The 20,973-nt window shown below is 40.7% G+C and overlaps 1 protein-coding gene across 7 annotated transcripts in view; it reads left to right on the forward strand.

The window, feature by feature from the left end:
- Positions 1 to 20,973, forward strand: part of acap3a (ArfGAP with coiled-coil, ankyrin repeat and PH domains 3a) — a 48,249-nt gene that overhangs the window by 15,071 nt on the left and 12,205 nt on the right. For 3 of the 7 annotated variants that reach the window (XM_025059485.1, XM_008319130.3, XM_008319127.3), the window contains 9 exons: positions 4,624 to 4,681; positions 7,503 to 7,622; positions 8,477 to 8,530; positions 18,479 to 18,537; positions 18,786 to 18,969; positions 19,442 to 19,486; positions 19,582 to 19,677; positions 19,970 to 20,044; positions 20,822 to 20,833. In XM_025059485.1, coding sequence (XP_024915253.1) covers positions 4,624 to 4,681; positions 7,503 to 7,622; positions 8,477 to 8,530; positions 18,479 to 18,537; positions 18,786 to 18,969; positions 19,442 to 19,486; positions 19,582 to 19,677; positions 19,970 to 20,044; positions 20,822 to 20,833 — 703 coding nt within the window. Of the gene's footprint in view, positions 1 to 4,623; positions 4,682 to 7,502; positions 7,623 to 8,476; positions 8,531 to 9,310; positions 9,429 to 10,282; positions 10,337 to 18,478; positions 18,538 to 18,785; positions 18,970 to 19,441; positions 19,487 to 19,581; positions 19,678 to 19,969; positions 20,045 to 20,821; positions 20,834 to 20,973 lie in introns of those variants that run through there. The other 4 variants (XM_025059486.1, XM_025059484.1, XM_025059487.1 and 1 more) reach the window with 2 other exon arrangements.

The following is a 20,973-nucleotide window of genomic DNA, read 5'->3' on the forward strand; positions in this document are numbered from 1 at the left end:
TTCCCGTTTTGGTCTGCCGATGTAAAGTAATGCCAAATGGAAGACCTACAGGTGTTTTTGGAGGTTAGGATTAAGGTTTGGTTACACTTAGACTATAAATCAGACACTTTAAACATATGCCCAAAACATTTCTTCATTTGAAAGTTCAAAGGTGTACTATTGCAATTCTTCAGTGACATGTTTAGGGAGTGTCAGTCTAGTACAGTATCTCTGTGTGTAATAGTTTGTGTACAATATCAAATGAATATAAACAAATTAGTTGACTATTGGCAAAAAAAAAACTGGGTCTTTTTTAAAATTTTGATTATTTTGACAGTGTTCACATTACTGAAGTCCAGGTGTTAATGATGTGAAGACTTTGATCACTTTCTTTGATCACTTTGTTCTATTTGTAGATAATTCCCTTTTAGCCAGTATTTTACCTGCACTGCTGTCGACCACCTTCACCTCCTGCCAAGACTCTTAGACACAAGCCCTAAACCAATCCTAACCTCCCAGTGATGGTCCAAACCCATCGGGAATGCCACCTGGCACGCTGCTGGTGTCTTGTTGAACTGCTGCTACACTTTATTTGTTTTTAGTTTTAAAAATAGTCAGGTGTTTTCTATGTCAAGATATTTACGAGTCCTACCCCGAGGGTTCTGAAAATGCTCTGGGTAAATTTGGAGCCGCATAGTTAAGGGTTGTCTTCTCAAACTTGCTGGTGTTCATACAATGAGGAGGGGGCTGAGGGGCAGGGGGGCGGCACTGGTCAGAACAGCTAAGAATACTTCTACCCAGAGCTGCTGCTCAGTGTAGTTGAAAGGACCAATCAGCCGTTCAACCGTGCAATCTAGCCTTAATTAGTACACTAAAGCAATCAGTGCCGTGACAGAATGCTGTCCTTTGTCCGCACAGGAAGCTGCTCTGTCACAAGGGCGACCCTCAGACTGAGCCACCTCATCTTAGACCCTCCCCCGCGCATCTTCTGTCTCCTAAAATTCTTCACATCCACAAAACCTTTTTTCTCGAAGTGTTCACTTCTGTGACTGAAATGATATTATTATTAGAGACGTTAGAGAGTGTAACTGCGAGAGCAGCCTGCTGATTACTGAAGATCTCTTAAAGCTAGCATCCAGGCTGCTCAACAGCTGCGCTCATTTGTATGCTGGCACGAAGATTAGCGTCTGCAGAGACACCACTGCATCGCTCAGTGGCTAATTTGACTTCTCCCAGCGCGTAGCTTACTCGCCATGCCTCAGCTGGTGGATGTTTGTTGAGATCACTTCTGCGACCCAGTGCTGGCTCTGATTTGAGCATCCCACCTGCTAACTCTCTAGTCAGAGCGCCAAGCCCCCTTGTTTTAGCACGACATCCAAAACAAAATTCTCGAGGGCCAATAAAGCCAGCTGTATCTCCTTCAGACGTCCGGTTCACACTAAGCAGCCAAGACCTGCTGCCTGACTGACTGACTGACTGACTGACTGACTGACTGACTGACTGACTGACTGACTGACTGACTGACTGACTGACTGACTGACTGGCTTTAATTATTTTTTTAAAATAAGAAAATACGTTGCTTAACTAGCAACACTTTGTTTAGTTAAATTGCGATTAAACTGTCAAACAGATGAAAATGATGTATAGAGAAGTGTAAGATTGTGGTATGACAAACAGTACTTCAGTCGTTGGGTTGGGGTCGCAACGTCAGCAGTCAGAAACCACCGGCACTGCAGCTAGCTCAGCACAATCTCTGTGTTTATTATGTTTTTACACCAGCGTTTAACTGTGCGTTTCCATGCCGATTAAATGTTCCCAGACTAGACCTGCGCACTAACATTCACATTAAATAGAACCTCAACCTGCTCGGAATACTTTTGGTCCAACTTTTACAACAACTAGATGTGAATTTAAAAGTTTCTCCAAGTCAGTTCCAACAATAAAATGACTGTGTTTACGATTCTCTGAATTGTTTGGGATCAAATTTGCTGATTAGCATCTGATCAGATTAGCATGTTTACTCTTTATTCTAATTGGGCTTCCACTTGTTTGCGTATTTGTAAACATAGCTACACGTGTAAAGCAGGAGGCGATGTGCTGCCGTCTAACAGTTCCTTGATGAGTTTTTAATGAGGTACCAATAGTCACCTCCTGTCAAAGCAGCCTTGTTGTGAATCATGTTATTATCCACTTAGCTTCCCTGCTCCCTGTGGTGTGAATGAGGGTCACTTCACAGGCACATCTGGCTCCTCTGAAGCTCATTGATGAGGTGGTTGCCATGGCTATTAGCCCGGGGCTCTGTGTGCATTCGTTATGACAGACATTGGCAATGATACGGGGAAGTGAGGGCTGCAGCCTTTTAGGGTTCGACATCATCGGGAGCAGCTGTCCCGTGATCCGAGAGTCAGCACATCTGAATCATCTGGAAAAATGTGGTTTCGTGAAGAAAACCTTTTGTCAAATCAGCATTTAACCATCAAATATTTTGGTTATTTATATTGTCTTCTTTATTTTACAATCGCAGTATTTTCACATTGTTCTGTGGTTTCCGACCTGATAACATCATCAGATAACATCAACATGATTTTTTAGGGCAGTCACTCAAATTATTTGCTCTGCGATAAAAATTAAATGTAGACGTAATAAGATTTGTTTGACCCATTGATACAGTCTAGTTTAAAGTGCATGAACTTAGAAGGTGACCAGAAACAACTCACTTGAATGGCCACGGAAGATTAATGAATGAAAACCAAGATGTAAAATAAATATTGTTTTAAATAAGTCTGCGTCTGGCTTAAAGGCATGCCATGTGGATCAGGGAGAGTCCATTAAGGCTCTGCATTATTGCATTAAAGGGGCAATTTCAAGCATGACATCATCAGTGAAAACAGCTTTACTGAGAGCAGGATAATCCAAGGGTGTGGCAGGCTGAGGACTCTTTAGTCGGAGATCAGCTGAGGTCACAGTGACATGTGCAATATAATATGGCGCTCATTATTTAGGTAATGTATGTTTCCATTCCACTCAGGGAGAATTTCCTCCCTCCATGTACGTTCCATGTATCGGCAGACGGTGCGTGGGGGTGGAGAGCACCATGAGAACATGTGCCATCCTTCGTCCCTCCAGCCTTTTGCAGCCGGGCCAGCAAACAGGCTAATCCACTCAAGGGCAGAACGGAGGAAATGATATACAAGTTTTATATCCCGCCAGGCGTGGTCCATATACGCCGCACACACACTCTCCTCACTGAGCTGCTATGTACAGAAATGCTATTTATTATTCACCAGGAAAATAACTTTACCTAGTAAATAAAGATAAGCTTTCCTTTCCCAGCCCCTAGGTGGGGCTTTTTTTAAAATTCCATTTAAATCCAAATTGTCTTTTTCATAAGAAATAAACAAATCAGCTAATGTGGTCAATCATTCGGAAAATTAGTGTTAGCATCTAGCATGTTAGCAGTGTTTTTGTTGTGTTTTAGCATCTATCATATCAACAGACAAGACAATCAATGGTTATCAGCGTCCTCGTCTGTAGCTTATTAGTGCTGTGTCAGTGATGGTGAGTTAGCAACCTGTTAACGCTGTACTAGTCCATACTACAGTACATGGTGTTTTATTTTGAGAGTCAGTCTTCACCAAGGCTAGGCTAAGCTAACCCTGCTAATACTTGCTGACTTGATTCTTCTTCAGGTTTTGTTTCTGATAGTTTTATTCCTAATTTTAAAAAATGGAAGTCATTAGGATGAGAGGAGAACAGTTGGGACTGTTGATGGTAATTACCAAAGATTATAGAAGTAGAAGTAACAATAATAATAGAAATAAGGAAGACAACGAGTTCTTGTTGTTATCATTTGTAACTTCTGCATCTGGTGCTTCTCACTTTAACAAACGCAACCACTTTTTATCTTTTAGTCCATGTTTAGTTTGGCCGTATTTCAGAAGTACAACATTTAGAAGTAGTAGAACTACCACTGTAGTAACTATATAATTCCACACTGAATAACAGAAATGGCTTTTTTACACGTGTGTAACTGCTAACTTCAGTGGGTGAGATGTGTTTAAAACCAACTTTAAAGTTTCCAGACTGTTCACTGTCCAACAACGTCGAAGCCTTTCGTTGTGTTGTGTGTCGTGAGGGTATGTTGGTAATTCACACATCTGGCCAGTCATAAAGTTGTCGACAGATTCATGTTGGATCAGTGACAGAAACCGATTAATCAGGGCGTCATTCCTCACTCACACGCTGTCTCCTGATGTCAGCTGTTGAACGCCAACTCTTCTTCAGGAGTGACATCATCCAGCTGTGAGCCCTTTGGTGTAAATCACACCCTTCCCCCGGGGGTCGGGGGCTCCACATGCAGCTGGGTGCGGTGATGTTGAAGCTGGTGCTGTCAGATCGGCCGTCGCTCTGTGGGACGAACCGGGCGACGCCGCATTCGTCGACACCGTCTGTCACTTTGTTTTGACAGATTTTTGCTGCTCCCGTGACGGCGTCTCGACCACTTAAAGAACGCACACAGGCCACCGCCTGTGTCTACAACCGCTCCTCCGACTGTGACTTTGTCAAACTCTGTGAAACCATAAACAGCTGTTTCCCTGAGAAAATTAACTTGTTTTTCTTCTCTTGTTTTTGTGTTTTTTTTAGGGCCAGCATCGATGAGGTGGAGACTGAGGTGGTGGAGATTGAGGCGAAGCTTGATAAGGTAAGACGTTCAATGTCACTTTCATTTAAAGGTAGATCTTTAGTAGAAGATCTTGCAAGCATTAAGTATGTGATTCCTCTGGGAATCGAACCCAGGACTCCTTGTTTTCAGCTTCCGAATCAGGCGTGCTAGCTGCTACACTGTGGAACCACCCGAGTGACTCGCTGTTTTGTGACTGTTGCTAAATTCAAGATAAACAAAATGTTTGACACGCTGCCTAAAGTTTACTCTTTTAAATACTTTTTCAGTTTAGCCTGAAGCAAAATTGCTTTAAGGGTATTTCAATAATATACACGCATCAACCAAATACCCTCAAAGCAATTTTCCTGCAGAACAATGAAGCGACACACTTCTTAATTTGACTCAATCCTGAGGGAACGGTGAGGAGTCTTAGTCACAGTAGGTTTAATGTAGGTCACAGTCACAGGTCAAAACAGACAACGATGTGTAAACCTACCTATTTACTAACATATTTATTAACCTTTGGCCCTCATTGACTGGGACCTGGTGAATGTAGACACAACATTACAATGTAATTGTTACATAAAAGTCTCAGCCTCCGCTGCTCTCTGTCTCAGTATAAGATCTCTTTGCTCTGAACAGCTCAGCTCTGGTTTATAAAAACGTGACGTGGCAGCGGTGAGTGGGACGGAACCCACTAAAAGCATTAGACTTTAACCGTGTTGTCTTCCAGAACATCCAGTCGCTCTGTAATGAGGCAGCCAGATGCTTTGGCTGTAATTCTCATGTACCATCTGTCAGTCTCTGGACCTTGAGTTGAAGTAAATGTCAGCGACAGCCAGGATTATTCAGGCAGCCGCAGGTTTTCTTGCTGTCGTTAGCGTTAGCAAAACCCCTACGAGCTACATGTTAGCTTCCCATCGCATCATGGTGGAAAGTTTATTGTCAATAGACTGAGAAACTTAAAGCAAATGATTATAAAAAAGAAAACTACATCAGAGGGTTTGACAACAGTCACTCAAGTGGCTGAAAGCTGCATATATGTATATACTGTGTTTGACACTCAATATAATCATAAACAACAAATGTTTGTTGGAGATACAAGGACAGAACAATGGCAATCTACCTTTATTAATCATGATTAATTATCATAAATAATTATGATCGTGATTACTCCACAGTTACTACCCTTGTCAATAATAATCATTAAAAATTTGAATTGAATACTGTTGTCTTTGGTTTCCAACCCTTTCGGACATGTTTGTATTCAATGCCCGTCTGTTTTTAAAGTGTGAAGCTCGTCCTTTAGACCCAGGGTAGACTTTGTTGGTCTTCCAGGATGACTGGGCAGCAGATGGAAGAGTCTGAGTGACAGATGAGCAGAAAGTCTGGCGACAGAACACAGGATGTAACATTAGAAGAGAAGATCTTCCTCCGAGCAGCGGAGAAGAGAAGAGAGGCTAAACCGGGCAGATTTGACGGCAGATGTCACTAAAGAAAACGCTGACAACTGCCGCAGAAAAGAAGGTGGTTTAAGAACAACGTGTTACAGTTTGTGTTCGAACACAGACGATGTAGCAGTGTTTGCTGGGCGATGCTGGTGTGAACATGTGCAGCCCACGTGGTACTGCACAGATTAGCACGTGTCACCACAGGGGGGCAATGAGACGAGTAACAAACATCTGCATGACCTGCAGTTCTGTCCAAGTGCCGTTGGTACAGAGCAGCGTGGAGATGTTAGTGTAAAAACAAAAGCTGTCCTGTTGTGAGTGTGTGTGTGTGTGTGCCCTGCAGCAGGGAGTCCCCTGGGCTGGGACTGTGACTGTAGTGTCACGAGGATCCTTCTGTCCACCACATTTCTCTGCAGCAAACACATGTGTGTGTGTGTGTGTGTGTGCGTAACAAAGACCACATGATGGTCGTCAACATTCAGGACAGTAGCCAGGGATTCAGACGGAGCTCATCGTTTATCTTCCGTCTCCTGGCTGGGACCATGCCCCCTGCTGGTACTGTACTGTAGTGTGTCAAAGGCTGAGGCCACCAAGACGATATATATGTCCAACAAAGGACCAGTTCACACTAAATTCACACCTACATTTACACTATCACACAACTAGGACCGCATTCCCCATCTGTTTGTATGATTTTTGGGGTGAAGAAGGAAACAACAACACCTGGAAAAAAAACACACAGTCAGATGAGAACAACATCCAATCAGGAGAGAGAACATTATTACAGTCAGTGTGTTTGAGAACAGAGCGAAAAGATGATTATTTTATTGTTTTGCACAGCATAGACTCAAGTCTCTATTATTATTATTATTATAGAAGCCAGAACTATAGGGGAGCGGTGGCTTAGTGGTTAAAGGAGCCTGCTTGGGTCCTGAAGGTTTCAGGTTTGAGTCCAGGTGTTACAATGACAAGTAGCACTTTTCTCTATATTATACAGTACAATATGATACAATTGAATGCAATACACTGGGGCAGTAGTAGCCTGGTGGTTAAGGAAGTGTCCGGAAGGTTGCAGGTTCAAATCCACCTACCTCCTGCTACTGAACGGCAGAGGACATGTTTTTGTGTCAGTAAGCCTCCTGCTGCTGAGGTGAATGGCAGAGGACATGTTTTTGTGTCAGTAATATCATTTTCACAATATAATCCAATATGATGTAACTTTATTCTGTGTTTTAACCAGTTAAACTAAAGGAAATTTTACCCTGAACTGAAACATATCTGTCCCCTCTTTCATGGACCTGGTCCTCAGTCATCTATATAACACTTATATCACCATCCTTCTCCTTTTCCTCCTCAGCTGGTGAAGCTCTGCAGCCCTTCTCCTTCATCCTTCTCCTTCTCCTCCTCAGCTGGTGAAGCTCTGCAGCGGCATGATCGAAGCAGGGAAGGCGTACGTCGGCGCCAACAAGCTTTTCGTCAACGGTGTTCGTGATCTGTCTCAGCAGTGCAAGAAAGACGTGATGATCTCTGTGAGTCTCTGACGTGTGCCGTTCATCCACCGGTGTCTTGTTGTCTCTTTTACTGTCGGAATGTGACTTCCTGTGCTGTACTCTAACGGTAGTCGTTAGTGAGTGAACCTGATCTCTAACACAGTAGTCTTTGTGGCTCAGATCAGGTCTGGAAACTCACTCCTGGCTCACCTCGCAGCATCAGAGTCAAAGACTGTTTTCACTGCTGCTGACATGAAGTCCTATTAAAAGCCTTTTTGGCCTGGGCTGCCCGACTTATTCTGAGTTTCCTGGTTTAAAGGCTCGTTCATATTTCCATTGTAAAAACACTACCTACATCAGAACTACAGGTTTAGTTCATTTACTGAAGTTCAAAGGGAGAAATCCTCCGTGAAAACTCAAACGTTGGCAAAGACCTGTGTTGATTTAACGTTAGTTTTGAAAGGTTTTTCATTTACCTAATAAATTGTGGTTTGCCTTGGTGACAGACTCAATATTGTAAATACAACTGCAACAATAGGAACATTTCAGAATCGGAATGAGAATTTCTGACTCCGAGGGGGAAATTGTTTGGCATTACAAAACTTATGAAATTTAAATAAAATTGATTGAAGTTCTATATTCGGCCAACGGGGAAATTCACAGTGTAAGCCACAGGTTTCCACCGGAGGCGCCATTGGTACAGAGCAGCGTGGAGATTTAATGAACAGATATCATTATGTCCATCAGTAAATCCACATTTTATGGGTGAGTTTTTGATAAGACATGAAGACATAAAGACATGATGGGATCAAATGAGATAAAACCCTTGATCAGACTGTGTTGTCGCTACATTTCTCATGTTTTATTTGATAAAATGTTTTTTTTTTATGCAGGAGTTTCTGGAAAAGTGCAGCGAAAGCCTCCAGGAGATCATCAACTACCACATGGTGAGTCAACCCCCGACACATCCGATAAATTTGCTAGTATTTAAGGAAGCGCTAGAAGGTTCCATACCACCTTGAGTTTTGTCCACTTTGGAATTTTATTTTAGCTGTTGTCTCTGTGAAAGATCTCACTTTGAAAAGTTAGTGTCAGGATGTGAAGCCCTGACATAAATCCAGAACATCAGCGGGACCACAGCCCCTCAGTTGGGAACCCCTAAGTTACAAATACCAGTTTGTCGTTTGTATCATTCAGACGTCACATTTATTTAAACAGAGTTAAACTTTTTTGTGTTTCTCAAAAGCGAGCTTGTTGAAATGATTTCATTTTGTTGTCACTGTCACTTTGTGGCTTCTTATCTCTAGTCTGTATTTTGTCTTGTTGTATTTTTAAGCTTATGTTTCACATCTGTGTCATTTACCCCCCGCCCCGCCTTCAGCGGGGGCTGACCCCAGCCGGCTCCTCGAGACCTTTGAAGTCCATTAACTTCAACCCTGGGCCTGTTTGATGATGCCGTAAAGTGCAGTGTGTGCGTGCGTGCGTATGTGTGTGTGTGTTTGTGTGACATTCTTTTCTTTGGCTGCAACAAAGATGTGTGTCATTAAAAAGCCGCCGCCTCCTCCTCCGTCCTCTCCCACTGTATCATCACAGAGGTTTTAAACAGAGGCGTTATACCTTGGGATTTACCCTGAACTGAAACATATCCGTCCCCTCTTTCATCGACCTGGTCCTCAGTCATCTATATAACACTTATATCACCATCCTTCTCCTTTTCCTCCTCAGCTGGTGAAGCTCTGCAGCGGCATGATCGAAGCAGGGAAGGCGTACGTCGGCGCCAACAAGCTTTTCGTCAACGGTGTTCGTGATCTGTCTCAGCAGTGCAAGAAAGACGTGATGATCTCTGTGAGTCTCTGACGTGTGTCGTTCATCCACCGGTGTCTTGTTGTCTCTTTTACTGTCGGAATGTGACTTCCTGTGCTGTACTCTAACGGTAGTCGTTAGTGAGTGAACCTGATCTCTAACACAGTAGTCTTTGTGGCTCAGATCAGGTCTGGAAACTCACTCCTGGCTCACCTCGCAGCATCAGAGTCAAAGACTGTTTTCACTGCTGCTGACATGAAGTCCTATTAAAAGCCTTTTTGGCCTGGGCTGCCCGACTTATTCTGAGTTTCCTGGTTTAAAGGCTCGTTCATATTTCCATTGTAAAAACACTACCTACATCAGAACTACAGGTTTAGTTCATTTACTGAAGTTCAAAGGGAGAAATCCTCCGTGAAAACTCAAACGTTGGCAAAGACCTGTGTTGATTTAACGTTAGTTTTGAAAGGTTTTTCATTTACCTAATAAATTGTGGTTTGCCTTGGTGACAGACTCAATATTGTAAATACAACTGCAACAATAGGAACATTTCAGAATCGGAATGAGAATTTCTGACTCCGAGGGGGAAATCGTTTGGCATGACAAAACTTATGAAATTTAAATAAAATTGATTGAAGTTCTATATTCGTCCAACGGGGAAATTCACAGTGTAAGCCACAGGTTTCCACCGGAGGCGCCATTGGTACAGAGCAGCGTGGAGATTTAATGAACAGATATCATTATGTCCATCAGTAAATCCACATTTTATGGGTGAGTTTTTGATAAGACATGAAGACATAAAGACATGATGGGATCAAATGAGATAAAACCCTTGATCAGACTGTGTTGTCGCTACATTTCTCATGTTTTATTTAATAAATTGTATTTTTTTTATGCAGGAGTTTCTGGAAAAGTGCAGCGAAAGCCTCCAGGAGATCATCAACTACCACATGGTGAGTCAACCCCCGACACATCCGATAAATTTGCTAGTATTTAAGGAAGCGCTAGAAGGTTCCATACCACCTTGAGTTTTGTCCACTTTGGAATTTTATTTTAGCTCTTGTCTCTGTGAAAGATCTCACTTTGAAAAGTTAGTGTCAGGATGTGAAGCCCTGACATAAATCCAGAACATCAGCGGGACCACAGCCCCTCAGTTGGGAACCCCTAAGTTACAAATACCAGTTTGTCGTTTGTATCATTCAGACGTCACATTTATTTAAACAGAGTTAAACTTTTTTGTGTTTCTCAAAAGCGAGCTTGTTGAAATGATTTCATTTTGTTGTCACTGTCACTTTGTGGCTTCTTATCTCTAGTCTGTATTTTGTCTTGTTGTATTTTTAAGCTTATGTTTCACATCTGTGTCATTTACCCCCCGCCCCGCCTTCAGCGGGGGCTGACCCCAGCCGGCTCCTCGAGACCTTTGAAGTCCATTAACTTCAACCCTGGGCCTGTTTGATGATGCCGTAAAGTGCAGTGTGTGCGTGCGTGCGTATGTGTGTGTGTGTTTGTGTGACATTCTTTTCTTTGGCTGCAACAAAGATGTGTGTCATTAAAAAGCCGCCGCCTCCTCCTCCGTCCTCTCCCACTGTATCATCACAGAGGTTTTAAACAGAGGCGTTATACCTTGGGATTGTGAGGTGGGCGTGAGATAGCTCTAGTGGCTGGACAGTTGTAAGGCTCTTTGACCTTTGACCTATCACAGTATCCATCGTACGTCCTAGCATGTCAACAGTGTGTTAGCGGGATAGATGTTAATGAGAAATAAATCCCACATTACAACAGATGGAGAAAACAAGGATGAGGCAGGAGATGGAGTCACAGTTTTTTAAGGCAGCAGTTGACCTCTGACCCCTCTGGCTCTTCTCAGACCTGGTGTTTAAGAGGGCGTCACAGTGGGGGTGGGGGGGGGATTTGAGTTCTATTGTTCACATCTGGTGTTAGAGAGAGTCTGAGTGGTTGAAGATTCAGTTAGAACCTGCCCAAATTTGGACGGTTAAAAATAATTGTCATTAGTAATTTATAAATAAATCATTATTAGTTTTTAGGTTGAGTGCAATACGTTTATTAAAATAGCTTCATGCTCTGTGTAAAATACCAGAGCCCAATAAAAAAAAAACAACTCTTTACAGTAACACATTGATGTTAAAGGACTGTAACAACAGTGAAGAATAATATAAATAAAATACCGGTAACGTTCATTCATCTTTATCACACACACACACACACACACAGAGTGATGTGGTGACATGATGCCCCCCCTCCCCCAGGCCCTCCAGAGTTGACTTCAGAGTGTCAACAGATTTGCTCTGACACACACACACACACACACACTCTCTCTCTGTGACACTTCACAGTCACAGCGGTGTGTGGTTTGGCCTGAGCCCAGCTGCTCTCTTTCACTGGAAGCTCATCTGGGCTTTTTTTTTTTAAATCTTCTGCTTTGCCTCTCCCACTCCCACTAGTCCATTAGAGTGAAAAGTCTGACGGCACATTAAAAATGATCAGGGTTTTTCCTTGTTGCTTTGATGTAAAAGCAGAGTGGGGGAGGGAAGTGGAAAGGGGTGATAAGAAAGAAAAAAGAGAGAGCGAGTAACTCTCCCCTGAGGTTCAAGATTAAATAGAAATAATCTTTGTAATAGTGTGACCTTCAAAGTGAGCTCAGCCTCTGTTGTCATATTAGATTTTTTTTTTTAATGCAGCTCCAGTGCACGTGATTGATAAGATACGTTTCTTCTTCTTCTTTGATGCTCGTCCTTCTTTATAATTCAGGCTACGTGCTGTTGAGGTGGATGGCTTCATGGCTTCATGGCTTCATGGCTTCATGGCTTCATGGCTTTTCTTTACAAATTGTTTGAGTAAATATTTTGTTAAAACATGACTTTGTCAGAATAGTTCTAACCAAGAGTGGGCAAACGTTTTGACTCGAGGCCCACAGTGGGTCCTAAAATGTGACCTTCATATGAACTAAGACAAAATGACGTGTAAAAAGTCACGCATAAAGGCTAGAATGCTTTTAGCCTTTTCTACACCATCTATTGGGGAAATGCGGACATTGCAGGGAAAAGTCAGAAATATAATGAAAATAGAAATTAATAACATAATTTAGACAAGATTAGCAGGCCAAGGTTAAAAAGCCAATCGGGCCGCATCCGACCCCCCGGGCCATAGTTTGCCCTTGGCTGTTCTGACCTCACCTGAGAAACCTTGAACTTCATCCCCTTTAAACCAAGCAGCACATTGATGTGAGCAGTTGGTTTACACGAGAGCTGCAACCTCCCAGACCCAAGAAGAGTATTAAACCCTTGGCTCTCGTGTCCCGATTGTTCTCCTGCCAATTATCAGAACAACAGAACCATGTCTGGTGTTTGGGATGAACACCAAGAATAAGTTAAGTGCAGCCCTCTTACTCTCTCTTTCTCCCTCTGTCTTTTACTCTCTGTCTTTTTTTTTTAGCTGAGATTTCACAATTTATTTATTTTTTTAATTAAATTCTCTGCATGGAAACACCAGAGCCAGGCCGGTGTTTTGTAACCTTCTCTGTTTAAGTCGAGCACATGATGCCATATGAAAACTCCATAAATTATTGACTTTCCTTCGACCTCCTGAACATCCATTAGAAATGAGGTGCCGAGTCTCAGTCGAACTGAAAACAATAAAATCATTTCATCTGAACCAATGGGATTTCGACCAGTAACACAAGGACGCTTTGTAGAGTGCACTGTTTTGTTACTAAAAAGAATTTTAAAAAGTTCTCATTCTGAAGGGTCTCTACTTTTACTCTCATGTGAGATGCCAGTTCTGGTATTTCTCTGTGCTTTTTATATTTAAACATTAAACTCAGTCCTTACCTACACTTTTTTAACAACACGTCAGCTTCACAATGGCCACTCAGACTAGGGAATACTGCAGTTGTCTGTAAATATTCTACCTGTTTAATGGCTACATCGTATCGTTCCAAGTGAGAACAAACCAAATTGCGGTACAGAGTACAGATGTTCCTCTTTCCATCTTCCTTTTTACCCCGGTTGAGGAACCAGTGAACATGAAGTTTGGGTTTTATGGTTAGTCAACAGTTTACCTCCAAATTACTTTTTATTTTATTTTACAGAAGTGGTTTAATTGTGACTTCATAGACAGAGTGGATTATCTCACAGCTGATTGGTCAGCAGTATGAGCTCCAGCTCTGTGTGTGGGTGTGTCCGTGGCCAACAGTCTGTGTCGTCCTGCTACCGACCTGGACAAAGTTTAGTCAGATTTAATCAGTGTCCTACCTCAAAATGATGGTAAAATTATACCTCTGGATTATTAACTCCACCCCCCAGCCCCCAAAAAAAAAACAAGTACAAAATTGTTTTCTGCTGACAAACCTAATGGTTTAATTAATGTCATTAGATCAGTTTGTGTCCCAGCATGCCAGTGGAGTAAATAGGGAATTAGCAACACGATAGTCGGGACAGTAGTCCTTTATAACGCTCTCATTCTCGAGTCGTGAAGTCATGTCGGTGAAGATCCCTCACTCCGCGACAACACAATGTTTCCTTTGTTTCCTCACATTCCACATTTGTTGTGTCTGTAGACCTGTCTATCAAAGTGAAAGTCAATGTTGTGATAGTCAGTAACTTGATGAAAGGAGAGCGATTCCGTCCACCGACCTCGTACTACGGGATGTCTGTAGATGAAATAAGAGCAACGTTTTTGAATTGACAACTCTGACAACTGGGCTCTAATTGTTATCACAATAAACAGTACCAGAGGATGTGCTGTCACTCTCTATATAGAACTTCTTCTTAAAGCTCTTCTCTGTCCTGGTTTCCCCCAACAAACGTAATACACACAATATGTTCCCAGCAGTGAAATCTAGTAAGGTTGTTTCGGTACTACAAACTCAGCTCATGTACCCATGCCTCATGAGGTCTTAAATACATCTGCAGTCACGGCCGGTAGGCCGTGTCTTATACGTAGTTGGCACAGCTCTGTGGGAAGTACGTGACGTCAAAAATACTGTCTCCTGCTTTTCAGAAAACAAATCCAACATATGCTCTTTTAAACCGTTGTTTACAGACTGTCTGTTGGGTTTATTTTCTTAAAATGTATAAATGTATGCATATGTATTCATAAATGTATGTACATATGTTTATATATGTATGTATATATTTATATTTATATATGAATATACATGCTCGTATACTGTATATGTTTTAATAAAATGTGTATATATACATGCATATATATTCATAAATGTATATATGTTTATATGTGCATATATATATTTGTATGTATATATTTATATTTACATATGAATATATATGCTCATATACTGTATATGTTTTAATAAAATGTGTATATATACATGCATATATATTCATAAATGTATATATGTTTATATGTGCATATATATATTTGTATGTATATATTTATATTTACATATGAATATATATGCTCATATACTGTATATGTTTTAATAAAATGTGTATATATACATGCATATATATTCATAAATGTATATATGTTTATATGTGCATATATATATTTGTATGTATATATTTATATTTACATATGAATATATATGCTCATATACTGTATATGTTTTAATAAAATGTGTATATATACATGCATATATATTCATAAATGTATATATGTTTATATGTGCATATATATATTTGTATGTATATATTTATATTTACATACTAATGTATATGTACATATATAGGTTTTGATAAAATGTATATATATATATATACATTCATATATATTCATAAATCTATATATGTGCATATTTATATATGTATGTTTATATTTATATTTACATATTTATATATATTTACATTTATCTATCTGTTTTGTTCAAATGTATATATGTATGCATATGTATTCATAAATGTATGTACATATATGTGTGCATATGTTTACCTATCTGTACGCACATACAGTATATGTGTATGTATATATGAAGTACAAAAAACAAATGAAGCTTTTTTCCCTAGTTGAAAATTCACAATCTTTTCACAGTAAAACTGTTTTTGTTGTATTGGTGCATTCATCTAAATGCACTGGAAAAATATAGTCAGAAATAAAATTAAAAAAAGATCACTATCCCACTTTTGTGGTACCATAAGGACACTCGCAGTACTTGTGAACAGATTTATAGTCCCCGCTGAATTACACGGTGTGCTACGCTGTGGACAAATAGACGGCAATGGGTGTTTAGAAATTCTCATAAAATGTCTGAAGGCTCTTCATATATTTAGAAAAGTACGTGGTTCGCTGGTTCTTTTACTGTCAGCACGTCAATCTTGTGGTGTGTTTTTAGATTGTAGCTTTAGTTTCATCCCATCGGGCTGTGAACGTATATTTTTCTGACCTTTATGTGTCCGTAGGCCAATGTCAATGGGATGCAGTTAAATTTCATGCGTTTCTGGTAAATATTAAATTACAGCAGCAGTTGTAAAGCAGCTGCTCCTGTATCGTTGGCCGTTAGCCTCATGAATGGTAAAAACAATGTCACTGAGACGGCTCACAGCCAAAGATTTTCCTAACATTGTTTCAATGTGCTAAAAAACTCAGGTTTTCCACAAACAGTTTCATTGGCGTTAATTCTAATACACTGGTTGTTTGGCACTGGACATTTCCCAGTCCCCCTGGTTCACATCAACTTGTGAAACCTTGGACCACTGAATGCAGGGTGTCAGCTTCCCACAAACAGTTCAGGAATGCTACAGGCAGCGCTCACCCCAGAGTCAGGAAGTCCCACAGTGGTTTTTCTGCTGCCACTGCTCACAAACATCAGGGAGCTGCACTTGTTGACTTGACAACATTTAGAGCCTGGTGGTTTACGTCCAGCCAATATGACCCCTCTGGGTCAGAGCGCTACGCACGCAACCCCACAACCAACCTGTCATTGAAGTGTTTATGACCCCGGTCCACTGGTCCACTGACCTGATTCGATGACATCACCTACCACTTGTCATTTGGACTTGTTAGCATGTAGCCCAGTGTTTGTTTTGATTCCAAATCATTCCAAATTTAGTTAATTTAGTTGAGAAATATGAACAAATATCTAAATTTGCTTTTTTAATAGATGAATGCATCAGTAGGTTTCTTCGTCAATATGAAGGTTTTGGAACATTTTCGTCTCAGAAAAAACGACTGTTGACGAAAAATTTAAATCAGCGATTATCAACTTGTGGCCCGTGGGCCGAATCTGTCCTGTCGGATCATTCAATCTGGCCCAATAAATTCCAAAATTGTGAGGATCAAAGAGAAAATATTGTGTGGTCCCAGCTATAAAAGCAACTGAAAAGAAACATATATATATAATATATAATAACTGTATTAGTAATCCATAAAATGTATTTAAATTCTGTTAGACAGAAATGTGATTTTATTCCATGGAATATGAGTGTCTGCCTCTACCCCCTGACAAATATAGTTGGTGACCCCCCTACCCCCTGACAAATAAAGTTGGTGACCCCTGGTTTAGGTCATATATTAGCACTGCTGTTGAACATGATGGTCAACATGAAGCCATGGAGAGCTGTTAATTCATCGCAACAGATCGGTGTGTGATTGCAGTGAGGTGGAGGTTTGACCTTCCTTTTCTTCCACTTTCACACATATTAAGAGCCATTGACTTTACAAGGCAGTAAAAATGAGGCCCAGACCGACCATCACAACAAAGCGATGCTGGCAGGAGTGCAGTAAAGCTGACCACTTCCATTTGAGTCACGTTTTTTGTTTTCATGTCTGGTTAAAATTAAAGCCATCTATATTTAATTGCCGTTGGTTAGTGGATGCTGTACGCAGCCTTCTCTCACAGTGACAACAATAAAGGAGTACATTATTCATCTGACACTCACGTGTTGAACTGAGATCGCCCAGTCCAGTTGTTGTGACAGGCTTTGGTCGACTGTATGACATAGTGTCTTACAGTGTTTTTCACCCAGCGCTGGATCCAGACTCTCTGATTTCACATGGAACTGAAATCCCTCCCTCTCTCTCTCACTCATGTCCTCTCTCCCTCTCCCCTGGCTGACCTATTTAACAGCAGCAGCAGCAGTGGGATGACAGTAGTGATAGAAAAAGACAGAGTGTTCAGAGGGACGGTAATGACGAGGGAGGGCGAGGTCTTGAATGTAAAGCGCCTCACTGAGGGCAGTGTGTTATTACATTACAGCTTTGTGTTGTTCAGTTTGACACGGCAGTAAGAGGAAATAAATTGAACAGAAAAATTGTGTTATGTCGCCCCCTGTTGGAATGTGGTACCTCTGGGGTAGTGTTACAAAGGATTGCACAATAATGTGGTGGGTTAAAGAGAAGTCAGTTTATCTTGGAAGTGTCAAAAACATTGACCTGGGTCAAGCACAGAAACCCAGGCTTGAGATGATAGGTCGAAATAAATACAAGTTGTCAGAAACTGTTGAGTGCATTAATATGGAATACATCATGGTGAACCATTGTCTTCAGGGAAATAATGTACAAAAAGTAATAAAAATAAAGTTAAAGGATTGCATTGTACTGTATTTGTCTGAACCCCCCCGCACTCCCCCCCCCCAAAAAAAATGGAACCTGAAGAAAAAAGGGACAAAGCTATGTTCTCTGACTCTTGAAAATAATAAAAAATGCAGTCCCTTATTTGGAGTCCAACAATGTTGAAATGTAGTGTGAGTCTTTGCAATTGACACAGGCTGCCACAGGAGGCACCATTAAGTACGTTGTTGCAACTCACAGGCTGCCACAGGGGTTATGTGGTTCCTTTGGGAATTGAACCCGGGGTTCTCTGCTTTCTGCTTGCAAAGCAGCTATGATAGGAACTCCTAAAAAGAAAAAAAAAACTTTTTTTTAAAAAAAAATGCAAAGCAGTTATGCTAGGAACTCCTAAAAAAAAAAAGAACAATTACCATTTTATTATCCATCATGTTTACTCTGCCTCCTGTACATTACCCATCATGTTTACTCTGCCTCCTGTACACACCAGTGGGGGCAGTATTGGGACCTGAGGTTGCAGCTGATTTTGCTGGTTCAGTCTCGAGGAAAGGACTGTGTAAAGTTACTGTATGAAATCGTTGAGATTCATTTCTCCTGTGTGTGTTTTTCAGATTCTGTTTGACCAGGCTCAGCGCTCGGTAAAGCAGCAGTTGCACAACTTTGTGAAAGAGTAAGTAAACCCAAGATGTCTGACGTTTCAGTGAGATGTTTTCTGCTGAAGTTTCTACATGTGAAAAAAATTCAACACAGGTTAAAAAATAAGGGAAAGCAGACATTTTTAAAAGCTTTTTGGTCCCTTTAAATATTCAGTTGAGTACAGCCCTAAATATTTGGTTAGATACCGATAGTCCTGAACCATGGGGTCGAACTCGGTTACTTGGACTTCGTTAATAAATCATTGTACATTTTTGTCGTCAGGGATGTGCGTAAGTTCAAGGATACCAAGAAGCACTTCGACAGAGTGCGGGAGGATATGGAGATCGCACAGGTGAAGAACGCTCAGGCGCCGAGGAACAAACCTCACGAGGTGGAGGAAGCCACCTCCACCCTCAGCATCACCCGCAAGTGCTTCAGACACCTGGCCCTGGACTACGTGCTACAGGTCGGTTCTCCAGGATGACGCTGTTTACGTTGACTGTTGGCTTCAGTGATAACAGGGTCTTCATTTTTGATATTGTTTATGGTTACATTTTTTAAACTTTTGTGTGTTTTTTTTCTAATTAGCTTAAAGCTTTGTTGCTAATTTTTCTGACCAAATTTTTGATTTTTGTTTTTCAATTTTACTTAATATTTTTATATAAAGTAACATTTTGTTTGTTATTTTGTTTTATGTGTAGTTTGGTTTTACTTTATTGTAATTTGTGCAGAAATATTTCTGATTTAACACAAAGAACATGACCAAAATAGCAAAAAAAAACAACAAAATACTCAGTCAATTTAATTTTTCTTTTTACTCTTTTGATAATCTCTGCTACGTTGACTAAGATAATAAAAGCAAATGTTTTAGAAATTATCCAGGGCAGCCAGAAAACTCATCTGACAGTTTTAATCAAATCTTTTTATTCCCACTGCAGATTAACGTCCTACAGGCCAAGAAGAAGTTTGAAATCCTCGATGCGGTAAGTCATTCTTCATCTTTATAACACATTCCACGACTCCTCAGCCTTATTGGTGACTGAACTCACTTCCTGTTCTTCTGCTTCTTCTCACACAGATGCTGTCATTCATGCACGCCCAGTACTCACTTTTCCAGCAGGGCTACAATCTGCTGGACGAAATTGATCCGTACATGAAGAAGCTGGCCGCTGAGGTGAGCAGATCTTTTTTTTTTTTTTATCTCCATGAAGCCTGAGCTCCATCAGCTCAGCTGCATGACCTCCACATGAACTATTGACCAGCGCTGGTTGTGTAATTTACCCATTAAAACTGAATTGATGCTTCGATCATCCACAAACACCAGAGCAGAGGTTTCACCCGAGGTTCAGTCGGTGTTCGTTTACAGCAGCCTCACGTTGTGAACATTGTCTGTTACAGTATATGAGGAGTTTATATTATATTATTATTTTTTGTTTAAATTTTCCTTTGTTTGGTTTGATTGACAGCTGGTTCAGCTGGTGATCGACTCAGCCATGGAGAAGAGGGAAATGGAGCACAAACACGCCACCATTCAGCAGAGGGTGAGTCCATACTTTTTAAGGCTTTTCTTTATGGACCAACGTAGGGTATTACGAAACAGTAGGGCTGAAATGATACAAGTAACGTAACAGTTCAGTACATACTTATGTGTTGATATTTCGGTTCTGTACATATTGGAGAGTATATAAATAAATATATGATTCCGACTTGTAGTCCAGTCCTTGTTGGTGAAAACAGAAGCACCAATAACGAGACTATTTCATGGTCACAAGGTCAACGCTAAATAGCCGTTAAATCTACAACGGTAAAGTTGACAGTGGTTTCTAACAGCTATCATAAATACTACATTACCTCTTTGATCACCACCATAACTGTGGGCTGCACTCATTGTCTCACATCTCCTTATTTTTAATAATTTAAACCGAGCCCTTTAGTCTCAGTGTGCAGCTCCTCTGTGCCCCAGGATCAATGGCCATCTGTCAGACACTTCTGCTGAGGTGTCACATGGGGGGGGGGGGCAGTTATTGATCTGTTTTGGCTGAGATTTTAGTTCATAAAACTAAACATTTATCACCATTAGACATATTGTAGTGAACAGTGAACATGTGGGGTCAGCAGTTTGGAAGTGTGTGTAATATGAATGTCATTCTATATTGATCAAATATTTGAATAATTTAAAAATAAATCATAAAAAATCATAAACTTTAACCCTAACCCTTTGCATTTATCCAACAGAAACTAATGATTTTAATGCTGTATTTGTTTGTTTGTTTTTTTTCTTATTTCCTATCGTTACCAATGGAAACATCTCCACTCAGACTCTTTTACAGGTGAGTGAAAGTTTTTACTTCTAAATGAGTATCAAAATACTCTCTTGAGTTTCTTTCAAAACTCGTTTCCTATCTCGTCCATCCATGGGTTCAACATCTGTAAGATCTATATTTTAAAGTACTCTGACTGGCAGGTTGTA

This window comes from Cynoglossus semilaevis, chromosome 10, assembly GCF_000523025.1.
Source record: "Cynoglossus semilaevis isolate Cse_v1.0 chromosome 10, Cse_v1.0, whole genome shotgun sequence".
Classification (NCBI taxonomy): domain Eukaryota; kingdom Metazoa; phylum Chordata; class Actinopteri; order Pleuronectiformes; family Cynoglossidae; genus Cynoglossus; species Cynoglossus semilaevis.